At 41.8% G+C, this 26049-nt stretch overlaps 2 protein-coding genes across 2 annotated transcripts in view; both read left to right on the top strand.

The window, feature by feature from the left end:
* Positions 1 to 13732, top strand: part of Rubcnl (rubicon like autophagy enhancer) — a 19424-nt gene extending 5692 nt beyond the window's left edge. The window contains exons 3-8 of the mRNA XM_078015923.1: positions 3798 to 3904; positions 4716 to 4988; positions 5915 to 5976; positions 10998 to 11151; positions 11866 to 11956; positions 13129 to 13732. Coding sequence (XP_077872049.1) covers positions 3798 to 3904; positions 4716 to 4988; positions 5915 to 5976; positions 10998 to 11151; positions 11866 to 11956; positions 13129 to 13241 — 800 coding nt within the window. The 3' untranslated portion in view covers positions 13242 to 13732. The remainder of the gene's footprint in view (positions 1 to 3797; positions 3905 to 4715; positions 4989 to 5914; positions 5977 to 10997; positions 11152 to 11865; positions 11957 to 13128) is intronic.
* Positions 13733 to 23257: 9525 nt separating this feature from the next.
* On the top strand, positions 23258 to 24664 carry LOC120888453 (putative sperm motility kinase W). The gene has a single exon (XM_078015922.1). It carries the CDS (start codon positions 23258 to 23260, stop codon positions 24662 to 24664), a length of 1407 nt encoding a protein of 468 aa, XP_077872048.1.
* The last annotated feature ends 1385 nt before the right edge of the window (positions 24665 to 26049 follow it).

Genomic DNA, 26049 nt, shown 5'->3' with positions numbered 1-26049 from the left:
CACAAGCAATTACACGAACACTTTGTGTTAGCTGTCATTATGTTTTATTGGTAGCATGTTCTTCCTAGAAACTTTTTATTTCACTGATTTGTCTCATTGACTGTCTCCATCACTAGATTATAAACTGGGAGGCTGATATGTTACTGGTTTTGTTCATTGTTTTATCATCGACTCCTAGAAGAGTGCTGGGCTCATAGCTGGTCCTCAAAGGTTGTTTGTTGAGAGAATGAATGGCTTGCCTGGGAGCTGGGCAGCTTTTTCAGAGAGAGTTGGAGGAGGTAGCCTGCCAGGATCATTTCTGGGCTGAGGCCTAAGAAGCCAGGCTTCCCCCAGCAAGTTTCCCACTTGGGACTGGGAATTCCTTTCACTTCTGTCATGTGCTCTAGATAAAAATAGAAAGCAGAAGTCTGTCTGGACTTCCTCTGCTGTATTGGATGACAGGCATCGTAGTTAGAACCAGTTTTCTTTAACTGACTCATTTACTCAGTTAGTCTGTTGGTGCCCCACTGTGTCCTGGTGCCTCAGTAAATATCAGATTCGTGAGTCAGAAACTATAGACATGTGACTGTGAATCCCACTAACTTCTTAAGAACTTCCTGAGTTTGTTTAAACATGGAGCTGTGTGTCTACAGATTTGGCACTGTGGTGAATTTTAAACATGGTCTTGCCTTTGTGGAGTCCACATAAATCATCAACCATGCAAATAAAACCAAGGGTGTTGTATGTAAGGAAAGAGAAAGGTGAAAGTATTATGGGGTTTATAGCAAGCAACTTTTTTCTCACAGTTCTTAATTGTACAAAACGGTAAGATTCATTCTTATGGATTTGTTGTACATGCACATGATACAACAATGTAATTTGGCCAATATCATTCCCCAGTGTTTCTCCTTTCTCTCCCTTCCTGCCTCCTCCTAGTATCTTTCCTGTCCTCTACTGATCTCCCTTTGACTTTAAGTAATGTCCCCAGCCCTCATCTTTCTGTTCCTTTTTCCTCTTTAGCCTCCACATATGAAAGAAAACATAATGACTCTTGACTTTCTGAGTTTGGCTTATTTTCCTTAACCCAATGGTCTCAAGTTCATCCATTTTCCTGTAAAAGAAATCATTTCATTCTTTTTTGTGGTTGAGTAAAACTCCATTACAGCAAGGGAACTTAATCTGCTCTTGAGGCAGGGCTACTGGGAGTGAGAAGTTTTGTAAGAAAGGATTGTTTCCTAAAAGTGGGTGCTCATCATGTGCAGAGTGCCTGTGGCAGCTGAAAAGAAACCCTGTGTGGCTGGAGAGTGAGAAAGAGAGAGTGCAGGCTGGAGGGGCCAGCAGGAGCACAGATCGTACAGGACCTTAACAACTATGGGCGTAGTTGTTCATGACGTGTTAACCATTTGGAGCTTTTCCTGCAAACTTCCTTTAGCTCTTGGGATAACTTTTTTAACTTTGTATTCGGAGATAATTTTAGACTTAAAAGAATTATTGCAAAAATAGTACAGTCAGTTCCCAAATCCCTTTCTCCGAGCTTCCCCCAATGTCAACATCTTATGTAATCACAGTAAAATTAGTAAATCTCAGACATTAGCATTGGTGCAGTACCACTAATTATAGACTTTATAGATTTTTTTTCAGGTTTTTTACCACTGTCCTTTATTTTTTTCCATAAACCAATTTGGAATTTCACATAGAATTTAGTTATCATTCTTAGTTGCTTTTAATCTCACACTGTGAACCTGACATTTCACCCTTTACTACTAAGCATATCCTAAAAATGACGATGACAAACAGCACACCAAAATAAATAAATAAATAAATAAATAAATAAATAAATAAATAAATAAATAAATACAATTCAATTCAATATTGTCTGCTAGTAGTCCATTTTCATTTGCTGCTCTTAAGACATCAATTATAGCTAATTATTTCATGTGGATTCCAGTTGAATTTCATACCATGCATTTAGTTATTTCTTAAGTTGGATGTATTCTTTAACTTCTCTATACAATATGATAGCCACTTACTCATGTGGCTATGATTAAATTAAATGATTAATTAATTGTGCGATGAATGAATAATACAAAAACTATCATATGTAACACATGGCTACTGTGTTGGAAAGCAAATGTTTTATATCTATAAAACATTTCCAGAAAGTTCTATTTGGACAACACTGTTTTAGAATACCTCATTAACTTTTCACAGAAGAACAATTGCTGCTTAGAGAAGGATTTTTCTGTTAGTGCTGTTGCCTTTGTTTTGGGGGATGTCCTGTGCCTTGTAGGAAGTTTAATGTTTTGGGGGATGTCCTGTGCCTTGTAGGAAGTTTAATGAATTAGTGAACAGATGTTGAGACGTTAGGGGTTTTAGATGTTAGGGGAAGATGAATTCCATTAGGAAGATTTATTGGCCCCTTGTTTCCTTCTTTCTCCTCCAGTCTTACCAAGTTTAATCAAGAATGTAGAGTATAGAGGCCAAAAGATATCTTTTATACTTTATTTCCTGCCATGTTTGTAGCATTTTTCTGATTTTTTGTTGTTGATGTTATTGGTGGTGGTGATTTCACTGTTTAAAATGACCTCTGAGCATAATGCTGAGGTGCTAAATAGTGTCCCTAAGCACAATAAAGTTATGACTGTTCTTATGGAGAAAATTTGGTTTATAGTGCTTTTGGCTTTGAATTCAATGTCATAAACCAACAAAATATATTAATTAGGGTGTTTTAAAACAGAAATATACATGAAATAGAGTTGTAAGTTGATCCATTGCTGGAAATGTAATTAGGGGATGCCCGTGGGTTCCTGGCCCTGTCTTCCCCAGGAGCAGTGGTTCAGCGTTGGCTAATTCAGCGTTCATGGCACCTTATGGAGCATAAGGAATGCAAACCCACTGTGTTAGTTTGCTTTTAAAAATCAGCTCTGAGTGTGACCTGGGACTGAGGGATAATTTGGGCAGAAGCAGAGGCATCAGCTCTTCCCCTTCCCTCCACCAAGTGCAGCAGAGGAGGTGCAGGGCTTGACAGCCATCACTGGAGCTCTGCCAGCCCAGGCCTGGATTAGAATCCTGCTCGCCTGCTTCCTGCTTGCTTGCCCCTGCCTTGACTTGACTCCCATTACTTGTGTTTTCATCAATGAAATAAGGAAATAATATCCCCTACCTCACACAGTCTGATATAGCATATGTCTGACATGTAAGCAGTGTGTGGCACAGAGGAGGTCCTGGAGAAAGGTTGCTCCTCAGGGCTTGTATAGTTTTCAAGCCATTCTTTGGAAACCTTATTCAGAATCTGCAGTGTGCTGGTCCTATAGTAGCTGCATTCCCAACCATTATTTCATTAATTCCCACAGTGTACGTCATTGAATATGTCAACTGGTGATATTACTCCTCCCCCAGGCATGTTAGTTAGAAAGGCACATGAGTCAAACCAAGGATGATAAATATCCAGCTTTCAAACCTGGCTCATTTTAGACCCTAGTGTTGAGGGAGGGGCACCTGGGAGATTCCAGGTGGATCATTTTCCTTCTAGTGGTAAGTGCAGGGATATTTGTCACTTTTATGTTTATGCTTTTCATTTATTGATTTATTTTATTAGGGAAGTTTCCTAAAATAGTGCCAATTCATGTTTGCAAATTAAAAAGTGTGAAGAGCAGCAATCATTTTCACCCACTTTCCAGAAATATTCACTATTAGCTCTTAGTGGCATCTAGACTATGTATGTATGTATTTTTAAAAACAAAATTGACATCATATTATGTCTACCAGTAACTGGGGTGTGCCTCCCCACGACTTCCCTCTCGCCCTCTGGGGTGTAGCACTTCATGCTGAAGCACTGCACTTTACACTGAGAGTGCTGCACTTAAGGAGCGAGTTGCCTTTTGATGCAAACTTTGGTTGCTGCTCCCCCATCCCCATCTTGGGGGTACTTTAGTGACTACCTTTGTGTGTGTCCATGTGCCTGCTGGCATTTGTCTGATGGAATCATGGAGTTGGGATTACTGCTACACACCTAACACTGAAGCATGTCCCAGCAGTGTGCTCCTAAAAGGATATTCCTGGGGTGAGTGCCTGCCCCTGGACACCTCACCTGTTCTAAGTCATCTAGATTGTGACACTGTGGAGGAGAACAGAGTATCTCACTGCTTTAATACACACTTCCCCGACTCTTATGAAGATTGTTTTTTACATTTCTTTTGGTTATTGCTTTGCTTTCCATGTTGGACCTGTTCCCATCCTTTGTTCATTTTTGTATTTTTCTCTCTGACATGTCAGGCAACTCTTTTGCATGCCGCTTCCTAGTATTGTGTATGTACTGCTTTGGTATTTACAAAGCACTCTTCCTGTGTGTGATATTGAATCCAGTTCTAAGTTGCATTTTGTGGTTTCAGGACAGTTGGCCTAAGAGATTCTGAGCTGTCTTAGGTTTTCCTGTGACAAGTGGAGTCTGTGCTCGTAAGATCCTAAATGGAATGCTCTTTTTGTTACATTGCAGTTTGCTTTATCCATCTTCCAAACCCAGGAGTATTTAGGGAGGGTTCTAATTTTCCAACATCTATCCCCTATAGCAAAGCTTGTAAGCGTCTACAGTGTAAATTCCCAAGTCCTGCCAGTGTTTTTCCAGCTGTCATGAGGTCATGTATGACTTTACCATCTTAAAAACAGCCATTGGAGTCTTTGAACCTTGCATAGGAATTGGTGGTGGTGGGCAGCTCTGGGTTGATTTCCAGCCTTAGGTGTGTGACACTCCGTCTCTGATGTGCTTGGCAGAGTTTGTGAAGCGCCTCCGGTACTGTGAATATCTGGGGAAGTATTTCTGTGACTGCTGCTACTCGTATGCAGAGTCCTGCATCCCTGCACGGATCCTGATGATGTGGGACTTCAGGAAGTACCACGTCAGCAATTTCTCCAAAAAGCTCCTGGATAGCATATGGCACCAACCCATTTTCAATCTGCTGAGCATCGGCCAGAACCTCTATGCGAAAGTCAAGGAACTGGACAGGGTAAAGGTGAGCAGGTGCCTCTGCAGGGGAAGTGAGTTCAGCTAAGTGTCCCAGGGCACTCTAGTTTCAGGGCATCCCATTCGGACCTTCTGAGAGGCAGATGGACTGTGATGTAAATGAAGCTTGACCTCTGGGGCCCTCACTTACACAGACTCCTTTCCAAGGCCCCTACTAAATCTTTATATTAATACATAATTTGTGTTTTTCTTGAAGAAAGTCCTAAAGTTGTGTAAAGCTTCAGGCTCCACAGTACCTGGATCCATCCAGGACCCTTTGTGAATCTGTGGATTCAGTTCTGAACCCCTGCTCTAGAGGCTGTTTGCTTTAAAGGTTTGTTTTCTCCAGGGGTGCCATTCCACGGTGGTGAAAAGTAGCATTTCACTTTGACGTGTACATCTCCAATATTATTGGTTGTTATTTAAATATTTATCATTTTGTATAACCCTGAGGATCGCCTTCCCTTTCCATGCGATTTCCCTTCTCACTCCCTTTCCCTCCCACCTCTCATCCCTGTTTAATGTAAATCTTCTTCTCAAGCTCTTCGTCCCTACCCAATCCTCAGGGTTATACAAAATGATATATAAGAGGAAAGGAGGGGTAAGACAAGATAATACAAATGGAAGAAATGATTTACAGTAGTAGGGGTAGAGAGAGAAAAGGGGAGGGGAGGGGAGGGGAGGGGGGATAGTAGAGAATAGAACTGACAGCAGAATACATCAGACACTAGAAAGGCAATATGTCAATCAATGGAAGGGTAACTGATGTGATACAGCAATCTGTATACGGGGTAAAGTTGGGAGTTCATAACCCGCTTGAATCAAACTGTGAAATATGATGTATTAAGAACTATGTAATGTTTTGAACGACCAACAATTAAATAAATAAATAAATAAATAAATATTTAAATTTTTCTGTTTGGTTTCTCACCTTAGGACATCCAGGAGCAGCTTTTTCATATCAAGAAGCTATTGAAGACCTGCAGGTTTGCTGCCAGGTATGATTCTTGACTGAGACAGTCTGTGTTCCCTCTTCAAGCTGCTGATCCTCTGAGTGCCTCTGGGAACTTGCTCCCCAGGTCACAGGGCTTCTTAACATGGTGATTACCTCATGGCTGTCCTTGGGAATGCAGACCACCTCTCAAAATTGCTAAGTCACTAGAGGAGTAAGAAGAATGGGCCAGGATAAGGATGAAACAACTCTAGCTAATGGCTTTTTAGTTGTTATTAATAAATTGTAGTGAATATGTATGGCTGCAAATTTACCATCTTTTTTTAAATATTCTTTTAGTGGTAGATGGACACAATATATTTATTTATCTTTATGTGGTTCTGAGGATTGAATCCAGGGCCTCACAAATTCTAGGTGAGACTGTACACTGAGCCACAACCCCAGCCCTCAAATTTACCATCTCAATCATGTTAGAGGCAGTTCAGTGGTGCTCTGTCCATTCACATTGCTGAGCTCTCATCACCACTGTCCATCTGCAGAACTCTTTTCCTCTTGCAAACTGGAAATTACGTCTATGTTCAACACACCTGCCTGTTTCCTTCCCTGTCCCCTAGAAAATACCTTTCTACTTTACATTTCTATGAATAGTGACTACTCTCAGTGCCTCATACAAGTGGAATCTGATAGTATTTGTCTTTTTGTGGCTTATTTCACATAATAAAATGTCCTCAAGATTCATCCATGTTGATTCATGTGTCAGAATTTCCTTCTGTGCTAGCATGTGTGAGGCACTGGGTTCCATCCTCAGCACCCCATGAAAAATAAATAAATAAAATAAAGGTTTAAAAAAAGAATTTCTTTCTTTTATAAGGCTGGACAGTATTCCTGTGGGCCTGTATCGATCCACTGAAGGACACTTGGGTCGCTTCGCTGCTTTATGAATAATGCTGCTATGAGCAAGGGGCCTGTTCAGTTCCCCAGCAGGAGAGGGGCGAGATCACAGCCCTCTGACTCTACTCTAGAAGCTTATCTTAAGGATAAACTTGTGATATGAACACAGATTTAGCTAAAATGTAGTTTTTAAAATAAAAAATCATGTTTAAAATCTAGCAGGTGTTTAATAACAGGATGGATGGTACTTAAATTGATACTACATGCATAGGATGGACTGCCAGTCAGTCAGTAAAGATTTAGATGTGAATTCAATGAGAGATTTTTTTTTTATTTTTAGCTATACGTGATAGCATAGTGTATTTTGACATATTATACATACATGGAACATTACTTCCCATTCTTGTGGTTGTACATGATTTGGAGTTACACTGATCATATGTTCATATGTGAACATAGGAAAGTTTTATCTGATTCATTCTACTGTCTTTCCTATTTCCATTGCCCCACCCTCCCTTATTCTTCTTTGTCTAATCCAGTGAACTTCTATTCTTCCCTCCCCCCAGTTATCATCTCAATGAGAACATTGAGAACATTCAGCCTTTGGTTTTTTGAGATTGGGTTATTTTACTTAGCATGAGAGTCTCCAGTTCCATCCATTTTCCAGCAAATGCCATAATTTTATTCTTTTTTTATGGCTGATTAATATTCTATTATGTGTGTGTGTGTATTACTTTTTTTTTTTTACCCATTCATCTGTTGAAGGACACCTAGGTTGGTTCCATAGCTTAGCTATTGTGAATTGAGCTGCTATAAACATTGATGTGGCCATGTCACACTGTCCTTTGTGTATATGTTGAGGAGTGGGATAATTCAGTCAAAGGGTGGTTCCATTCCAAGATTGGTGAGGGATCTCCACACTGCTTTCCAGAATGATTGCACCAATTTGCAGTTCCAGCAGCAATGTAACAGTGTACCTTTCCCCAACATCCTCACCAACATTTATTGTTGCTTGTATTCTTGATAATTGCCATTCTGACTGGAGTGAGGTGGAATCTCAATATAGTTTTAATTTGCATTTCTCTCATTGCTAGACAAGTTGAGCATTTTTTTCATATATTTGTGGACTGATCATATTTCTTCTTTGATGTGCCTGTTCAGTTCCTTTGCCCATTTATCGATTGAGTTATATTTTTTTTTTGGTGTTATGTTTTTTTTGAGTTCTCTGTATACTCTGGAATTTAATGCTCTATCTAAGGTGCAGATGGCAAAGATTTTCTCCCATTCTGTAGGCACTCTGTTTACATTTTTGATTGTTTCCTTTGCTGTGAAGAAGCTTTTTAGTTTTATACATCCCATTTATTGATTTTTTTTTATTTTGCTTCTTGAACTTTAGAAGTCTTATTGAGGAATTCAGTTCCAAAGCCAACATGATAGAGAGTTGGGCCTACTTATTCTTTGAGTAGGCACAGGGTCTCTGGTCCACTTTGATTTGGGTGAGTGATAGGGCTCTAATTTCATTTTGTTGCATATGGATTTCTAGTTTTCCCAGCACCATTTGTTGAAGAGGCTATCTTTTCTCTAAGGTATGTTTATGGTGCCTTTGTCTAGTGTGAGATAACTGTATTTATATGGGTTTCTCTTCTGTACCATTTCAGTGCAGTACCATGCTGTTTTTGTTATGCTAGCTCTGTAGTATAACTTAACTTCTCGTATTGTGATGCCTTCTGCTTTGCTTTTCTCACAGAGGATTACTTTTGCTAGTCTGGGCCTCTTATTTTTCCAAATGAATTTCATGACTGCCTTTTCTATTTATATGAAAAATGTCATTGGAATTTTAATAGGAACTGCATTGAATCTGTGTAGGGCCCTTGGTAGTATGTCCATTTTGACAATAATAATTCTGCCTATGGGAGATCTTTTAAGGTCTTCAGTTTCTTTCTGTAGTTTTCATTGTAGAGGTCTTTCACCTCTGTTGTTGGATTCCCAATTTTTTTTTTTTGAGGCTATTGTGAATGGTATAGTTTTCCTAATTTTTCCTTTAGTTGATTCAATACTGATGTATAGGAATATAATTTATTTTTAAGTGAAAGAAGAGTCAGTGACTTAAGGGGGTTAAGATATTCATTATAATAAATGAGGTCATAGGCTTTTAGAATATTTTGTTTAGATTTATATCTTTCATCATGGTGATATGTTGCTTTTGGATTTAATTTCCTAGGAAGGGCCATGTATCTGTATCAGTAGTTATTGGCCCCTCAGCCCCATCTGGTATCATGGGCCTGACAGGTTAGTGCTTCTCAGGGTCTCCATTTTCCTCATCTATGACATGTAAAACCCACACATCCTCCCTTTGACCAAATCTTGTGAAATAGCCATTCTGTGCTTCAAATTTAAAAAGTTAGCAAATATACGTTAAGTGCAGAGGGAAAGTCCGACAGCTCATGGTCAGACTTCATGTTACACATGTCAGACTGCATGTTACCATGAGGGTACAGAAGAGGCGGTATGGAGCACACGTAGGGATGGGGTGGGGTTGGGAGTAGACCAGGCTTCCTGGGGGAAAAGCCTGAGCCTGAAGGGTAAGTTGGAATCAAGAAGAGGAATCTGGAACCTCCACCAGAGGGTGCAGCATGAGTAAGTGTCCCATGCTGGATGGAGAATTAAGCCAATATGACTTCGTGGAGTGCCAGGTCCAGCACAGGCTGCCAGTAACTGTTTTAGGATATTCAGAAGGAGACCAGGGTAAGGTTTAGATGCCTTTGGTTACTCAGGTAACCATGACTGCTGGCACTCTGATGCCTTAGTCTTCAGCCCTGTGCTGGATTTACAGATTTGGAGTCACATACCTGTTTGTGAGCAGTAATTCTCTTGCTAGCTGTCACAACAGTCACTGGCACTGATACCCTTGAAATTAAATTGGAATGAACAGGGTGTCATTTTGATTTCATGATAATCAAATGGTACTAGGTACATATATTTTTTATTAAATAAATGTTTATTACTAATTTTTTAAAGTAAGATGTGGGCAGAGAAAGAGGGAAAGTTTTCAGTAGGTTCTGCATAAACTTTCTCTAATCACCTTTTTTCCTGCAGACAGCAATGGAGATTATTGGCAGTGTTTACACTCAATTTCCTGATCTCCTCATTTCCTGGAAGTAAAGAGGTTTTCATTGACTCTTGCTCCCAGAGCACTTTCAATGGTTTTTTAAGTGACTATTCCTGTTTTTTTTAATTCATTTTCTTTTTAAAAATTAATTATTTTATTTTAATTAGATATATGATAGCAGAATTCACTCTTATTCATTGAACACAATTGCAGAACAAATTTTCATTTCTCTGGTTGTACACAATGTAGCATTGCACCCTATGTGCAGTCTAGATGCTCTTCAATAGATGAATGGATAAGGAAACTGGTATATATACACAATGGAATATCACTCAGCATTAAAAGAGAATAAAATTATTGAATTTGCAGGATGGATTTGGAGAATATAATGCTAAACAAAGTAAGCCAATCCCAAAAAACAAAGGCTGAATATTCTCTCTGATAAATGGATGCTGATCCATAATGAGGGTGAGGGGGACATGAGAAGAAAAATGAAGGAACTTTCATTGGGTAAAGGGGGGTAAAAGGAAGGAAGTGGGTATGGGGGCAGGAAAGATGGGGGAATTGGTACACATTTTTAAGAGTTGAAAATCAAATGTTCCACTGGGTGCAGTGACTCATGCCTGTAATCCTATAGGCAGAGTCAGGAGGATCGAAAGTATATTTTTAATATTATAAAAAATATAAAAGGTTGGGGATGTAGTTCAGTGGTGGAGCAACCCTGGGTTCAATCCCCACTACCAAACCAAACCAAACAAAAACAAAAACAAACAAAAAAAAAGTATTCTGTTTTCTCTGTGCAAGGAGGGTTGGGGCAGCCTGCCTGAGTTGCATTTCTCTGCACAGTCTTGGAATCACGTTTTATGGAATTTCAGTTTCTTCCTGGCATCTAAGCACACTTGCAATAAGTAGAGTGGTACACAAGATTCACTGGTGTTCTCGTAGGTATTTTTTTATTGATTTAAAATATTAATGGTGAGTGCCAAGAGAAAGCACCTGCCCTGTCCTTCCTACCTCTGTGTACTGTGTGGGTGTCTTCCTGAATCCCTGTGCTTCCTCTCTGGCAGTGCATTAAAGGAGTTCAAGCAGGTTCCCAGACACTTGACTGAAGCCCTCCACGTGTTCTCCCTGGAGGACCTCCTCAGGACCAAGAGAGGGCTGCTGGCACCCTTACTCAAGGACATTCTGAAAGCAGCTCTTGCACATGTGGCCAGCTGTGAGGTGAGGGTTTGCTGGGAGCGGGTGGGTCCCTGACCTGTCCCCAAGCCAGGGCCTGTGCAGCATACTTTTTACATGAGACCATTAACTCCCACAAACTCTGAGTGTAGTGCCAGCAACACCATTTACAGATGAGGAGACTGATGTTCAGAGCTTTGAATTAATGGACCCAAATCATCCTGCTGATTACTGTGAGAGCTGGGCTGCAAGCCAGGGCCCTGGGACTTACTCTGGGTGCTGGAGCTGCTTGATCCCAGTCCGCTTGAAACAGCCACATGGACTCCTATGTAACAGAACAGAAACTCTGTGTCTGCATGAACTGGAAGATTGCAGTGTAGCATGGAAATGAAATTCCATCATTTAAGAACACAAGTTGAGAGTCCGGTGTGGTGGCAGGCATCTGTAGTCCCAGCTGAGGCAGGAAGATCCCTTGACCTAGGAGTTCAAGGCCAGCCTGGGCAGCTAGCAAGAGTCTGTCTCAGAAAGAGGGACAAATAAACAAAGTTTAAAATCATGATCTTTCTGTGTTTTAAACTGACTTGGTGAGAAATGGATGTTATGTGCCTTTTTTTGTTATTGTTCTTATCTAGTTTTTTAGAAGCTAAAATCATAGACATCCAAAATTGATGATTATCAAGTTCTGTAAAATTGCTAACTCAGTTTCTGTGTCAAGAGAAGCATTTCCAGTTTCTGACTTTCTGATGCTTTCTTTTACAGCTCTGTCAGGGAAAGGGCTTCATTTGTGAATTTTGCCGGAGTACAACTGTCATCTTCCCATTTCAGACGGCAACTTGTAGAAGATGTTCAGGTATTTTAATAACTAGCAGAAACTTAGTAGTCACTTAGCTTAGCTGCAAATTTAAGTTTAATGACTTAATCACAGAGTTAACTTCAGCTGCATAATAGCTTAATAACTTGGGCACAGGTTTTTCTTAAAAGTGCAGTGTGGTTGTGTGATGGGTTGGAGATGACCCAGTTTGGGGTCCATGGGGAGGAATATTTGGTGGAGCAGGGATAAAGGATAAGGTCTGCTGGGGTTTTGGGTAGAGGAGATGTTCCTGCTTTTGCCTGGGCTTGCCCTGTTTTGTAATTGGATCATGAATTGTTATCTCCTGTTCCTTTTGTGCTACTTTGGTGGAGTTGAGGAGCTGTTATAGAGGCCATGTGGCCCCCCAGGCCTAAAACCTTTACTCTGTGGTTCTTTACAGAAAAGGTTGCTGGTGTTTATTCTAGGATATCAGTGCCCAAGGGAATCCTGTACTCTGGATTCATGTTTTATCAAGAGAGATTTTAGTAACATGTCCCTTTTTATGGGTACATTCTCCACTTAGGCCATCCCAGGGTTGTCTCCCCTTACCCTTTAAGCAGTGTTGCAGGCCTGCAGGACAGGTTTCCCATCAAGAGAGGCAGAAATTTCCATACAGAATATCTCTGTGGGGGACATGAAGCCAACAGGATCAGACAGGGGGAAAAGTTCACCTGTCCTGTGGTTGAACTCAAGTCTCAAGCCCATCCAGTGGGGGAACTCTGGAGCCTGGGTGGCCTTTCATCATTGTTCCAACTTGGGGACAGAGAGCTGGCTGGGTCAGACACTCCACAGTGACCAGTCACTGGATGCAGGCTGTTGCCAGGAAGGGGGCATGATGTTGAATAAAGCAGCTCTCTCCATTTAGGGCCATTTCCAGAGAAGCAGTGCCACCTCCAAAGGGTCCTCAGCCACCAATTCTCTCAAAGGCTGGGGAACCCCTGCCACATGTTTGGGCAGATCTGGGGACACTATATGGCATATTCTATGTTCTTTAGACTCTGTGAGCATCATGTTCATGACTTGTCAGGTAATTTATAACACGTGTGAATTTTAACCTGGCTGATTACTTTTTGCAAGACTCTGGGTTCTGATTTAGATCCCTGCCTCCCTGGGATGGGAATGAGCATCATTCACATACGAGAAAACAAGATGGTGTGTTGTCTTGCTTGCAGCATGCAGGGCTTGCTTTCACAAACAGTGCTTCCAGTCATCCCGGTGCCCTCGGTGTGCAAGGATCACTACTCGGCGGAGACTTTTGGAAAGTTTGCCCTCTGCAGCCACATGATGCCCCTTGAGTATTGTGAACTGTCATTCAACATGCCTTATGATAAAATGCATTTGTGTGTATTATTGTCACTTTGTTTTTGGTATCAGGAATTGTATATTTATGAAAAAATATGGCCCAGATTTCTCTTTATTATATACATATATGTACATATTTAAAATTTTAAAAATGCATAATTTTTGTTATTAAGTATATTGTTACTAATACGTGTTTACATATGGTAACATACTGGTGTGCACATGTGTGACATTTTTGCTGCTACTAGGGTTATTTAAGAGTTTTTAAAGGGCACTTCTTAAATTGTATTGTAATAGTTGTATTTAGTTAATCTTGGAGCCTTTTTTATAAATTGTAACTGACAAAATGAATTATTCAGTTCCTCTTCCTTTAAAGCTTGTTTGGTGAAACTGGTTCTTTCAGTGAACAGAAATGAAACCTGAAATCTGTCTGCTCCATATATTTTTTCTTCAATAAACATACTTCTACCTAAATGCCACTTTGCAATTGTGTTAGCCTTACATACCTATTCCAGGCTTTGCTTAGAAAGGGTATACCTATTACACAGCCTGTACATGCAGGTCTAGGTGAGGTGCAAATACAAGTGGTAGCCTCTAGATGGCAGTGTTCCCGCAGCACACATTCAGCCTGTTTGCCATGGCTGGTCCACATTCATGCCACGTCAAGGGAGACAAGTAAGTAGAACTTCATCCCTGCTCTTTGGGATATTACCTCATAGATACAAAACGAAACAGAGGTATTTGAAGACTTAAATAAGCTGTGGGTAAATACTCTTAATGAACAACATGGTTCTAGCAATAACATTAAAATCATAGACATCAATTAATAAAATTAAATGAATCAAAAACTTTTGTGAACTTCTTTTTCCTAATTTTTCTATTTCCTACATACTTTCACCCATATGAAAAGGGATATAGCCCCATGTCCCTTCCTGGGGCATCTTCAGTCCAAGTGATTCTTGCTCTAGGGCTTGAGTGTTATATTCTCTGGCATCCACATGTCCTGGCTACACCTCCTCTGAATGAGCTTCTCAAGCAGCCAGGCAGTCAGGGAAGTGCTACAGCTTGTCCCCTACCCCTATCCATCCCTCTGAGTTTTATTCAGACTATTGAAATAAATGAGTGTATTTCTGTCAGTCTGGGTCTTCTCATTCAGTTGTTTTCTCATCATCTCCAGTCCTCCTGCCAAAGCTCTGTTCACATTTATTACTTGAACAAATATGTCAAATAGAAATTTAGACACATAAGAATAATAAAGTCAAATTTAACTACTGTCTCATTTCTATCCATAGCTCATATTCCCTCATGGGAATCAAGGGTCAGAATCATGTTTATATTCCTGGGAATAGCTTTCTGAGGCAAGTGTGAATATCTCCAATTTGCAGGTATGTAAACTGAGGCTTATAGAAGAGAAATAACTGGACTTTGTTCTTCTGCATAGTACAGGAGTGCATAGTAGTCTCTACCACCAGAGGTGTGCATATTAGAACTACTTTTGGCATTCAAGTCTGCCTACTTCCAAAGCTTGTGTTCCTAGCCCCAGCTTCTGTGGGGTGTGTTTGAGATAATATGAGCAAATCCAACTCTAATATGTGCTAATCCAGCCTCTGTTCCTGGCATGGGGTTGGGTATTTTCCCATTGTTCCCTTGTGTTAATGGAGCTACTGAGGCTCAGGCTTGTTTGAAGCATCTGGACAGAAATCATCCACAGCACGTGTGCAGCACTCAGTAGGGAAGTAATTAATTGTGGCATATGTTGCTGCTTAGTGAGATTTACTCATTGGTGGTCTTTTCAACTCTCCTTTGACTGCTGGAAGGAAGATGAATACTAATGTTTCCCATCAGATCATCACACGCACGAGGCATTGGGTTGCAGTGCTGTGATCCTCAATGATTAATTTGCTGTTTCTACACTCCTCCCTTGGACAGTTCTGGTAAGGTTTCATTTACAGTTGTGATTCTCACCAGCAGGAAGAGAGTTCTGTTACCTTGAGACAGTGAGTGGGGTGAGAAGAGAGCCCCTCCCAAAGGTATTCTGCTCTGTTGATCTGGGTGAGAATTACTAGCCAGGACTTTGGATTGAGTCCCAGATATACTGCTTCCTACCTGTGAACTTCTGATTAAGCTTATTCAGTGATCTGAGCTCTGTTTATAAAATTGAGGGATAATAATTATATTCAGTTGATCTGAGGATTAGAAATGGAAATAAATCACACAGCAGAGGGCCTACTATAAGTAAGGTCCTAATAAGTAAAAATAATCAGATATAGAAAGATTAAAAACTGAGTCATAACCACCTATTTTATATATCCCCAGGTAAACTACTTTGTCTCAGTTTATAATCTATAATATGAATATTATGCACTATTGTGCATTGAATTGTCCCTCCCAAAAATATATTGAAGTTCTTAACTCGAGGCACTTTTGACTGACATATTTGGAACTAGGATCTTTGCAGATGTAATGAAATTAGGGTGAGGTCATACTGGATTTGGATGAGCCTTGATCCATTGACCAGTGTTCTTATAAGAAGAGGGAAATTGGGACAGAGATATAGACTCAAAAGGCACAGAGAGTGGTGGAGTCCAAGACTGGGTGACATATTGACCAGCCAAGGAACACCAAGAATTGCTGCCAGCAACTAGAAGCTTGGAGAGAGGCATAGAACAGATTCTTATTCAGAGCCTTTGTTATATGAGAGTTTTAGGCAAAGGCCAAGACTCCAGGGGTCCCAACATACTAGGTTCTGCCACCAGTCCCAAGATGCCAATCAAAGAGCAGTGGTGAAGGCAGGAAAGGAAGTTGAATCAGTAGAGCTAAACTGAGAAGATAAGGGGACCCTGTCTTTGGGGATACTGACAAGAGGTTCAGGCTTAAACAGAGGAAGAATTGGGGCAGTGGCTAGAGGTGTGCATAGTTAAGCAGTCTTGACCAAACTCTGTGTGGGTAATCACTACCTCAAGTCTATTTATTTGAGGTCTAGAGAGGTTATTGTCATCACTTAAAGGAGTAGTTGGGTTTCCATGAGATGATTCCTGTGTTTTGGAGTAACTGCTCCAACTTAGGGGCATTATCTATCTGTGAGGTTTTGCTGTTCTTGGAATCAGGGTGACTGCAGGTTTACAGAATGACTGGAGGCTTCTAGGCACCAATCTAGGGCTTTGGAATAGGATGCTTTATTACCTGGCAGTTGGACATCCCTGGAAATCCTGGATCCATAGTTATTCTTGGTGTCTTCAACCTTGAAGGGTCAGATGACCAGCTTCAGATGAATACTCCTTAAATGACCATTGTCTTCTGAGGGTGTGCTTCCTGCCTTCTCACTGGGTCCTGACATCATGGAAGGGGCAAAGGCCTCACTGGGGCCTCTTCTGTAAGGGCATTAATTTCTTTGTGAGGGTTCTGCCTTTATGACCTAGTCACTTTCCAGAGGACCCACTTCCCACTACCTTTACCTTGGGGGTAAGGATTTCAACATGGGTATTTGTGGGGGACACAAACATTTAATCCACAGCAATTGCATAGACTGCAAGAGCTCCTGCCTCTAAGTGACCCATATATCTAGGCTTTGTCATATTGGAAAATAAATGAATGAGCAGAGGGAAGACAACTCCCCATCCCTCATTCATCTTCATTTCCACCACTCTGTTTTGTTTTGTTTTTGGTAGCAACACATTTTTTATTAATTTTTAATTTATATATGACAGCAGAATGCATTGCAATTCTTATTACACATATAGAGCACAATTTTTCATATCTCTGGTTGTATACAGATTATGTTCATACCAATTTGTGTCTTCATACATGCACTTTGGATGATAATGTCCATCACATTCCACCATCATTGCTAACCTAATGCCCCCTCCCTTTCCCACCCATCCCTCTGCCCTATCTAGAGTTTATCTATTCCTCCCATGCTCTCCCTCCCTACCCCACTATGAGTCAGCCTCCTTATATCAGAGAAAAAAAAAAACATTCAGCATTTGGTTTTTTGGGATTGGCTAACTTCACTCAGCATTATCTTCTCCAACTCCATCCGTTTACCTGCAGATGCCATGATTTTATTCTTTTATTGTTGAGTAATATTCCATTGTGTATATAGGCCACATTTTTTTTTATCCATCTATTGAAGGGCATCTAGGTTGGTTACACAGTTTAGCTGTGAATTGTGCTGCTATAAACAATGAGGTGGCTGTGTCCCTGTAGTATTCTGTTTTTAAGTCCTTTGGGTATTGATCAAGGAGAGGGATAGCTGGGTCAAATGGTGGTTCCATTCCCAATTTTCCAAGAAATCTCCATACTGCTTTCCATATTGGTTGCACCAATTTACAGTTCTACCAGCAATGTATATATGTACCTTTTTCCCCCCACCCAACACTTTTTGTTGTTTCTATTCATAATAGCTGCCATTCTGACTGGAGTGAGATGAAATCGTAGAGTAGTTTTGATTTGCATTTCTCTAAATGCTAGTGATAATGAATGTTTTTTTCATATATTTGTTGATTGATTGTATATCATCTTCTAAGAAGTGTCTGTTCAGGTCCTTGATTAATTGGGTTATTTGTTTTTGGGGGGCTTAGCTTTTTGACTTCTTTTTATACCTAGAGATTAGTGCTCTATCTAAAGTGTGAGGGGTAAAGATTTGCTCCCAAGATGTAGGCTGTTTATTCACCTCACAGATTGTTTCTTTTGCTAAGAATCAACTTTTTAGTTTGAATCCATCCCATTTATTGATTTTTTATTTTAATTCTTGCACCAAAGGAGTCTTATTAAGTAAATTGGGGCCTAATCCCACATGATGGAGATTAAGGCCTACTGTTTCTTCTATTAGACGAAGGGTATCTGGTTTTGTTCCTAGATCCTTGATCCATTTTGAGTTGAGCTTTGCGCATGGTAAGAGATAGGGGTTTAATTTCATTTTGTTGTATATGGATTTCCAGTTTTCCCAACACCAATTGTTAAAGAGGTTATCTTTTCTCCAATGCATGTTTTTGTGCACCTTTGTCTAGTAAAAGATAATTGTAATTTGTAATTTTGCTGCTGTGACTGTGTGTTGAGACATGGAGGAGCTGGAGAGCAGGGTGGGGAAGAGCCTCAGGGTTCAGAACAATTGAATTTCAATCCTAGGTCTTGCATTCACTGGTTTTATGATCATGTGCACATTATTCAACTATTTCTGTCTCACTTTCTTCATTAATAAAATGGGGGAGATAATAGCATCTGCCATGAGAGGTACTTGTGGAAAGTAAATGAGTTGTAAATGAAATGTATGTGGATCAGAGCTGACATAATGGTGAGCATAATTTGGTGAGAGCTGTTATCATCAGCATTGTGTGTGGATTCCAGTGTTGAGAATGGCCTTGTAGAGCACCAAGTTCTCATGTCTGAAAACCAATGTTATGGATAATAGGGGAAAATATGGAAAATGATGGCATTGGAAAGAGACAAGCAACACTTGGAGATGGAGAAGAGCAAGTTTCTTCAGCACAAATGTGAGCTCAGTGGAGTCTTTCCCAAAGTCTGGGCAAGATTTTTGTTTTCAGTATCTTTTGTACAGTACAGATCTCTGGGTTTCAAGACTTTCTCAAGCAAGTATCCTTGTTTTAGCACCCCACCCCCCCCCTTCTCCAGGCAGTTCTCATTCCTGCCACACCTGCGGGGCAAGCATGATTACAGAAGCTGAAACTAGCAGGTAGCAGCTATTAACAGACATAAAAGGAAACATCTTAGGATGGAATGGCCACTTTACCAAGAGCAAATGGTCACAGTCACCTACTTACTTTCCACAAATCTCTCCAACTTATAAGTTTAAAAAAATTCTTTTAGCTCTGCTTTCCTCTCCCATTCTCAGAATAAATTGAGAAACTGATGTGACTCCATTTTTGAAAAAAGCTTCTACCTCAAAGCCTATCCAAGGAAGGGGGCATGACCCTTGTCCTTGGAAAAACCCAACAAGCACTCCTAGGCACCTACCCACCCTGCTGAGTTGTTTGTCTGCAAATAACAGGATAGATCTGCAGCGCCAGGTGTCCCTGACTCAGTTAGGCTAGTTGAGGACCCATAGCAACCCCCTAGCAACCACCAATCAGCATGATACAGGGAAAATACCCGGGATGCCAGATGACCCCCCAGTAGTTTATGGTGGTTGATAACATGTTGGGAAACCATGTAGTTTAGCACACACACCCCTCATGGCTTAAACCAATCAGTTCAAACGAATCCCTCTCTTGTACTAATCAATCACTCCTACCCAACTTGGTCCCACCAGTGAATGTGCTAATCAATGTTAAGAGTTGTTGTTTGATTTTCCCTCCTTGTGAAATGATTTGCTGTGTGATGTTGTGACGCATAGAGTAACCCAAAAAAAACCTATAAAATCTCACTGAACAAAGGTCTGGTACTCACTCCCTGAGACCACTGCGTCGGGAACAGTTGTGAGTCCAGGCTGGAGCTTGCAATAAAGACTCTTGTGTGATTGCATCAGATTTGGCTCCTGGAAATCTATTGGGATCCCAAGAATCTGGCATTACAAAATCAGTCTAAGACTGCTAGCAATATCCGTGCCATAACTGAATACTGTGCTGTCCTGAAATTTCCTCTGCCAAATTAGTTAGTCCCTTGTTTTAAAATGCATCCTCCCAGAGTCTCAGGGCATGGGCAAATGTAGTGAAGTTCTCAGTACCAATTTCTGTTTCAGTTAGCTTCATTTGGTGCTGTAACTACACCACTTAACAAAAATAACTTAGGGATGAAAATTTTATCTGGAGCTCAGGATTTCAGAGTTCTCAGTCCGTAGATGGCCTAAAACATTGCTCTGGGATCAATCTGAGGTAACACATCATGGGGAGAGGGCCAAGCAAAAGAAGTTGCTCCCTTCATGGCGACATGGAAGCAGAAAGAGGGAGAGGAGACACAGGGAAGAAGCATACCTTCAGGGTTAACCCACCTCGACAGTCACATTCCACCTGCCTACAGGTAACACCCAGTTATTCCATTGAAACAAGGATGGTCTGATTCAGTACATTCTTGCAAACCAGTCATTTTATCTTTGAATATTCCTGCCTTAACACAGCAGCTTTTGGGGAACACCTCATATTTAAACCACAAGATGCCATAAGCCTATCTTCTCGGGACACTGGGGCAGGGGGATCAGGTACTTACACCAAGACTGAGTCACTTACAGAGAACTTGTCATTTTTGTGAGAGTAACTGAAAATGGAGTAGTTATGACTGAACAACAGAACACACAAACTACAACTGGGATGAAATGAAGCAAATTTTGAAAAGCATGAACTACCACTAGAACATTAATCTTTAACATTAACCTTTGAAGTCCAATGACCATTGGGAAGTTATGTTCCTAACTTAAAAATCTCCAAAGGAATCTTTGGGTATAGATGATATCACTGGGGAATTCTTCCACACAATTAAAGAAGAATCAATGCAATTCAATGCAACCATTTCTAGGAATTAGAAGAGCAGGGAGCAATTCACAACTTTTTTTTTTTTTTTGAGGCTGGCATTACCAGATCATTAAACCAGAAAAGATGGTACCAAAATAAAACAATGGAAGAAACTCAAAGTTGGCCAAACTCCATCATGAAATAAATATGAAAAACCTATAAATAATGGATTTCACTGACAAATAAAGAAAAACTACATGGCAAAAATACATCATATATGGATAAAAACTGTTGGAAAAAATAGTTATAGTGATATGGGTTGAATTATATCCCTAAAAAGCATGCTTAAATTCTAACACCAGACCTAAGAAAAAGGAAATTTTTTTCCCCCGGGAATGTCATTATTATGATGTCATTACCCCAGATTGGATCATAAGGGAATTGAATGAGCTGTTGGTTCATTGTGACTTGCTTCCTCCTTATAAGGAGATCAGGGTGAGGTGTTAAAACTGTTGCCCTTTTGTGCTTATAAGGAGAGCAGCATGGGCAGCTGGTTCACTGAAACTTAGGCTTTTATAAGAAGGCAGAACGGGCTGCTCATTCAGTGGCACTTGTGTCCTGATAAGGACAGTGGGCAAGGCTGCCAGTTCATTGGAACTTGTGTCTTATACATAGAATAAGGCAAGCTCTTAATTAACTGCCTTTCACCCTTCTATAATGGTCTTTTCTCCTATCCACTTGATATTTGTAGTGAAACATTTGAATTCCCATCCCTTTCATTTTGGGAATGTTCTCTAGGGATTTCTTTGTGTCTTAAGAGGGTCCCTTTAACACAAGAAAGAGAAACCAGTCTGATGTGAACATACAGCAGCAAAACTTCAGTAACATGGAGAATGCTGCTCATATCCATCTGCATCTGTCTGTCTTGGTTCTTGATGTCAGAAATGTAACAAGTGTAGGTATTATGTGTAGAATCAACAGTAAAGCGGCCTCTGAGGGTCTGTGTAAGTTACCCTGGTAAAACAATATTTTAGGCTTCTTCTGTGTCCAGAAGATCCCATGATCTGTATTCAAAGAAATATTCTCTTCTGGGGCCTGGGGTTGTAACTCAGTGGTAGAGCTCTTACCGGAGGGCTCCACTGACCCACCTCCTCCACTCTTGTTCCAGTGTCTACCGTGGAACAAGAGTGTGTGCCTACCATGCTCTAGAGTATCTTAGGGAACAGAGCATTGTTCACACACAGTCCACGGAAACAAGGAAGGTCTGATAAGGTACAACTCTGGCAATCCAGTCATTCTACCTTTGAATATTCCTGCATGAACACAGGAGTTCTTAGGGAACACCTCAGATTTAAACCACAATTGGCCATGCTGGTATTTGCTCTAGACACTGAGGCAGAGGGAATCACATGTTCAAGCCTAGTCTGGGGAACTTACTGAGAACTTGTCTCACAATAAATAGGCTGGGGATGCACTTCAGTGGCAGAGCACTTGCTTAAAGTGTGAGTGGCTCTGGGTTGAAGGGTTGAGTTGCCAGTATATACAAACAAAAAATAAGGAAAAGAAAGAAAAATGTGTGTGTGTGTGTGTGTATTGGGGGTTCCCCACACTTTTTCCCTTCCATCCTGTGAGGACAAAGCAACAAACAGCTTTGACCTTGAATTTACCAAACTGGGACTTGTTAACTTGCTAATGAATTACCCAATCTAATGTATTTGGTTACAGCAGCATTAAGGTACCCAGTCATCTCTATTTTTTCCCCCTCTGGGAAGGACACATTTACTGGTTCTAGGATTCCTGGCTTCCAGGCTTTGTCCTTTATCACTTTGAGTATTTCAATCCACTGTGTTTTTTGCTGCAGTGTTTCTAATGAAAGATCTGATGAAGAACTTATGGGGAAATTATGAGGAGCCCTCCCTCCCTGTCAACCCTGTAGGTGTGCCTAATGCTCTAGAGTGTCTTAGGGAACAGAGCATTGTTACATTATCATGATGTGAGGTGCTACCAACTTTCTGACACTCATACTGAGTGTTGGATGAAAGAAAAAGAAGTTAAATACCTTAAGTGTAGATATGTTGAGGTCTTTCAACACCAAAGTCAAGACTTTTAGACTTGAAATGAAAGTCCATTAAGTACTGTACAAATTTTAATTTTTAAAAATTACTTATCAGTTTCCATAACCCATTGAACTAAAAAGCTTCTGGAGTCCTTTCTTATTCTTACTCTGAAATTGGAAAAGGTCCTGTAGGCCCAAAAGGACATGGCCAGTGTGGGTGATGCCCAGGCATGACTGGGTCATTTCTTACTCTGAGCTCACAAGGAGCCACTGTGAGGGAGTCTCAATCCCAGGGTATATAACAGAGTGACTGAGGCTGGGTTTTTGTCCATAAGTACAGGAAGCTCTTGGTGGTGACCTGTCGGACTCCCAGCTAGTTAGTGCGTTTGGTGGTTGGCGGTTGGTGATTGTGGTCTTTGGCAATTGGTTCTTTGATTTGGGTTTTTTGTTTTGTCTTGTTTTGTTTTTTGATTTTGGTTTGTTGTTTTAGTTTCTTATTTTGTTTTTAGCTAGCATCCTTAGTTGGTGTTCCTGCTTAGGATGCATAGTAAGAGTAGTGAGTTTAGTGTAGTGCCACAGTGGCCTGGCTCCTTCCAGGAGAAGGCCTTCACAGACCATTACCAGGTCTTGAAGGACATTGGGCATGGGGCATTTGGTAAGGTGATCCTAGCCCGCCATCTGCGCACTGGGGCCGAGGTGGCGGTGAAAGTCCTGCCAAGGAGACTTTGGAGGAGTTTGACCTGCCCTGAAATACTGGCGATGAAGACCCTGAACCACCCGAATGTGATCCACCTCTTTCAGGTTATTGAAACCCACCAATATGTCTACCTGGTGATGGAGCATGGAGGCAGGGGATCGCTCTTTGACTTCATCCCACCTGGGGGCATGCAGGAGGAGGAGGAGGCCAGGAGACTCTTCAGGCAGATCACCTGTGCGGTGTGCTACTGCCACAAGATGCACATCTTGCATGGAGACCTGAAGCCCCAGAACGTTGTGCTGGATGCCAGAGGCAACATCCGAATCATCGACTTTGGCTTAAGCACCGTTCTCAAGCCTGAGCAAGGACGGAACAGATACTGGCACCCTCTGGAGGGCCCCGCAGTGGACACTTGGCAATTGGGTATCATTTTGTACTTTATATTGACAGGGAACTGCCCAAGTGACAACTACCAACCTGAATTGGAATTTCCCCAGCATGTGTCCCCTGAAGCAAAAAGGTTCATCAGGAAAATCCTGTCAGAGAACTCAAGAGCAAGGCTCTCGGCAGAGGAGATCTTGGCGGACCCATGGCTGAATCAGGGTGAGGAGAAGTCATCTTTCCATGATGTGCCCCTCCCCAACCTCTCAGACCCCACAGTACTGACAATGCTGTTCGACATGGGGTACGACCCTTACAGTACCTGGGTGTCACTGTCTCAGAAAAAGTTTGATGAGGTGATGGCTTCCTATCTCATAATCCAGCAGCAGATAAGCCAGGGGGCAGGCTGCATGAAGCCTGTGAGAAGGGATCCTTCCATTTCCCCTGCCCTCCTGCAGAGGAGGGCGAGTGAGCCTGCCCTTCACACCTTCCCCTTGCCCTGTGAGCATCATCAGCCTCGGGAGGCCAAGGATTCAGGGCAGAAGGGCTTCAGAAGTGCCAGCTGGCCTGCAATTAGTCTCCGCTTCCTGCATGAGAAGCCCCCCACTCCCAGGCTAGCCTCCCAGCATCACGCTGTGTCTGACTCACCCCAACCCTGCCCATCAACAACAGACAGCATTGTCTCCCAAGATGCCACCACAGGGCGTCCCCAGGGCCACAGCAAGGTTTGGAAGCGGGTGAGGCGGAGGATGGCTGCCTGCTTGCGCAGACTGTGCTGTTGCACACCCTCATGTGATGGCGAAAACGAGGCTCCTACACCAGGAGAGCAGAAACCTGCTAGGTTCACAAATCGGGTGGTTCCTACATAAATGGACAGTTCAGATGGACCAAACGAAGAAACAGCCAGCCAGAGGAGCCTTTGCTCTGTGGATGCTGTTGTCACTACATGACCATTGGTCACCTGGACTCCAACAGCTGCAGGACTGAGTGCCTCCTGGCTGGGCTTCTCCACATGGGGTCTAGCCAGGAGCACACCTGGATCTACCTGGACATCAGGTGTCCCCTGCCCCACCTACCAGAGTCATCAGATGAGACTGTTTACCCTGGGACCCTTCCCCTGCCCTGCTCTTCTCTGTCCTTTCTCCCATGCTCCTGGGATGGCAGAGATATTTCTTAATAAATTTGTTTCTCAATTGCATAGTCAAATTGATGTTCCAAAGATTTACAAAAAAGGGCTGATGTCAGAAAGTGGGGACAGGGGGTTTCCAAGTGGGGCAAGAGCCCACCAGGCATCTATTCCAAGGCCTGGACCACTGTGCGTACTCAATGTAGATAAATCTACTCACCGTGAGCCAGTGTAGAGGAGGACTCACCTCAGCCATCAGACAGGGGGACTTGCTTGGCTTTAGCAGTGTAGATGGGGACTCAGTTGCCTTAGTGTAGAGGGTCTCCAGTGTAGATGTGTACTCACTTGCTTTGACCCAGTGCTTTGGAGATTTTCTCCCCTTAACCCAGTTGAATGGGGATTTTTCCTTAGAGCCAGTGTAGACATGAATGAGTTTGAATGAGTTTGAGTTCATGTCCTTTGGCAGAAGGAATCCCTTCCTGAGCTGTGTGGAGAAGATGGGTGGGTGGCAACTGTTGGAGAAATCACATCTGAGAAGGCACAGGAGACCCCAGAGAGTTCTATGACATCATCTCCTTCATACTGTTTGCTAGGAAGTCAGAGGGGGCCAGGGGTTAGGGGTGGGCCTGCCTGCAGCAGTGACTGTGTGCCTCACCACCTGCCATGCTGCCTCGTCACCCAAACCCTCCTCATGGCCCCTGCTGGAGGTAGCAGAGTAGGGGAATGCAGATGACAGGCCATCTTATGGCTGCTATTTACATAAAAGCCAAGTGTATCCATGTGGAATTGCTCTTTGTGTTGGGTTCCACTGATGCTCAAGATTGTAAATTGAAGTGTGCACAGATGAAGAGTGGGAAGTACGTGGGTTAGCCAGGAGGGGAGGCTTCTAACACCTTCCATCCCTGATATCTCTACAGGACTATGTGCTCATAGCTGTTCCTGCAGCTTGAAATGTATGTCACATGTGACATTTTAGTAATTTGCTATTTTCTGATAGGGCCCTAGTTGTGAAACTATCCGATGATAGGAAGTTGGTTTTTTAAAATATTTTTTTTAGTTGTTGATGGACCTTTATTTTTAATTTATTCATTTATGTGTGGTGCTGAGAATCGAACCCAGTGCCTCATG

The sequence above is a fragment of the Ictidomys tridecemlineatus genome, chromosome 6, assembly GCF_052094955.1.
Source record: "Ictidomys tridecemlineatus isolate mIctTri1 chromosome 6, mIctTri1.hap1, whole genome shotgun sequence".
NCBI classification, from domain to species: Eukaryota; Metazoa; Chordata; class Mammalia; order Rodentia; family Sciuridae; genus Ictidomys; species Ictidomys tridecemlineatus.
The sequence above is the reverse complement of the archived record's forward strand: the minus strand, read 5'-3'. Positions and strand labels throughout refer to the sequence as shown.

Coding starts and splice junctions, on each gene's coding strand:
- LOC120888453 (XM_078015922.1), top strand. CDS start 23,258: ATGCATAGTAAGAGTAGTGAGTTTAGTGTAGTGCCACAGTGGCCTGGC.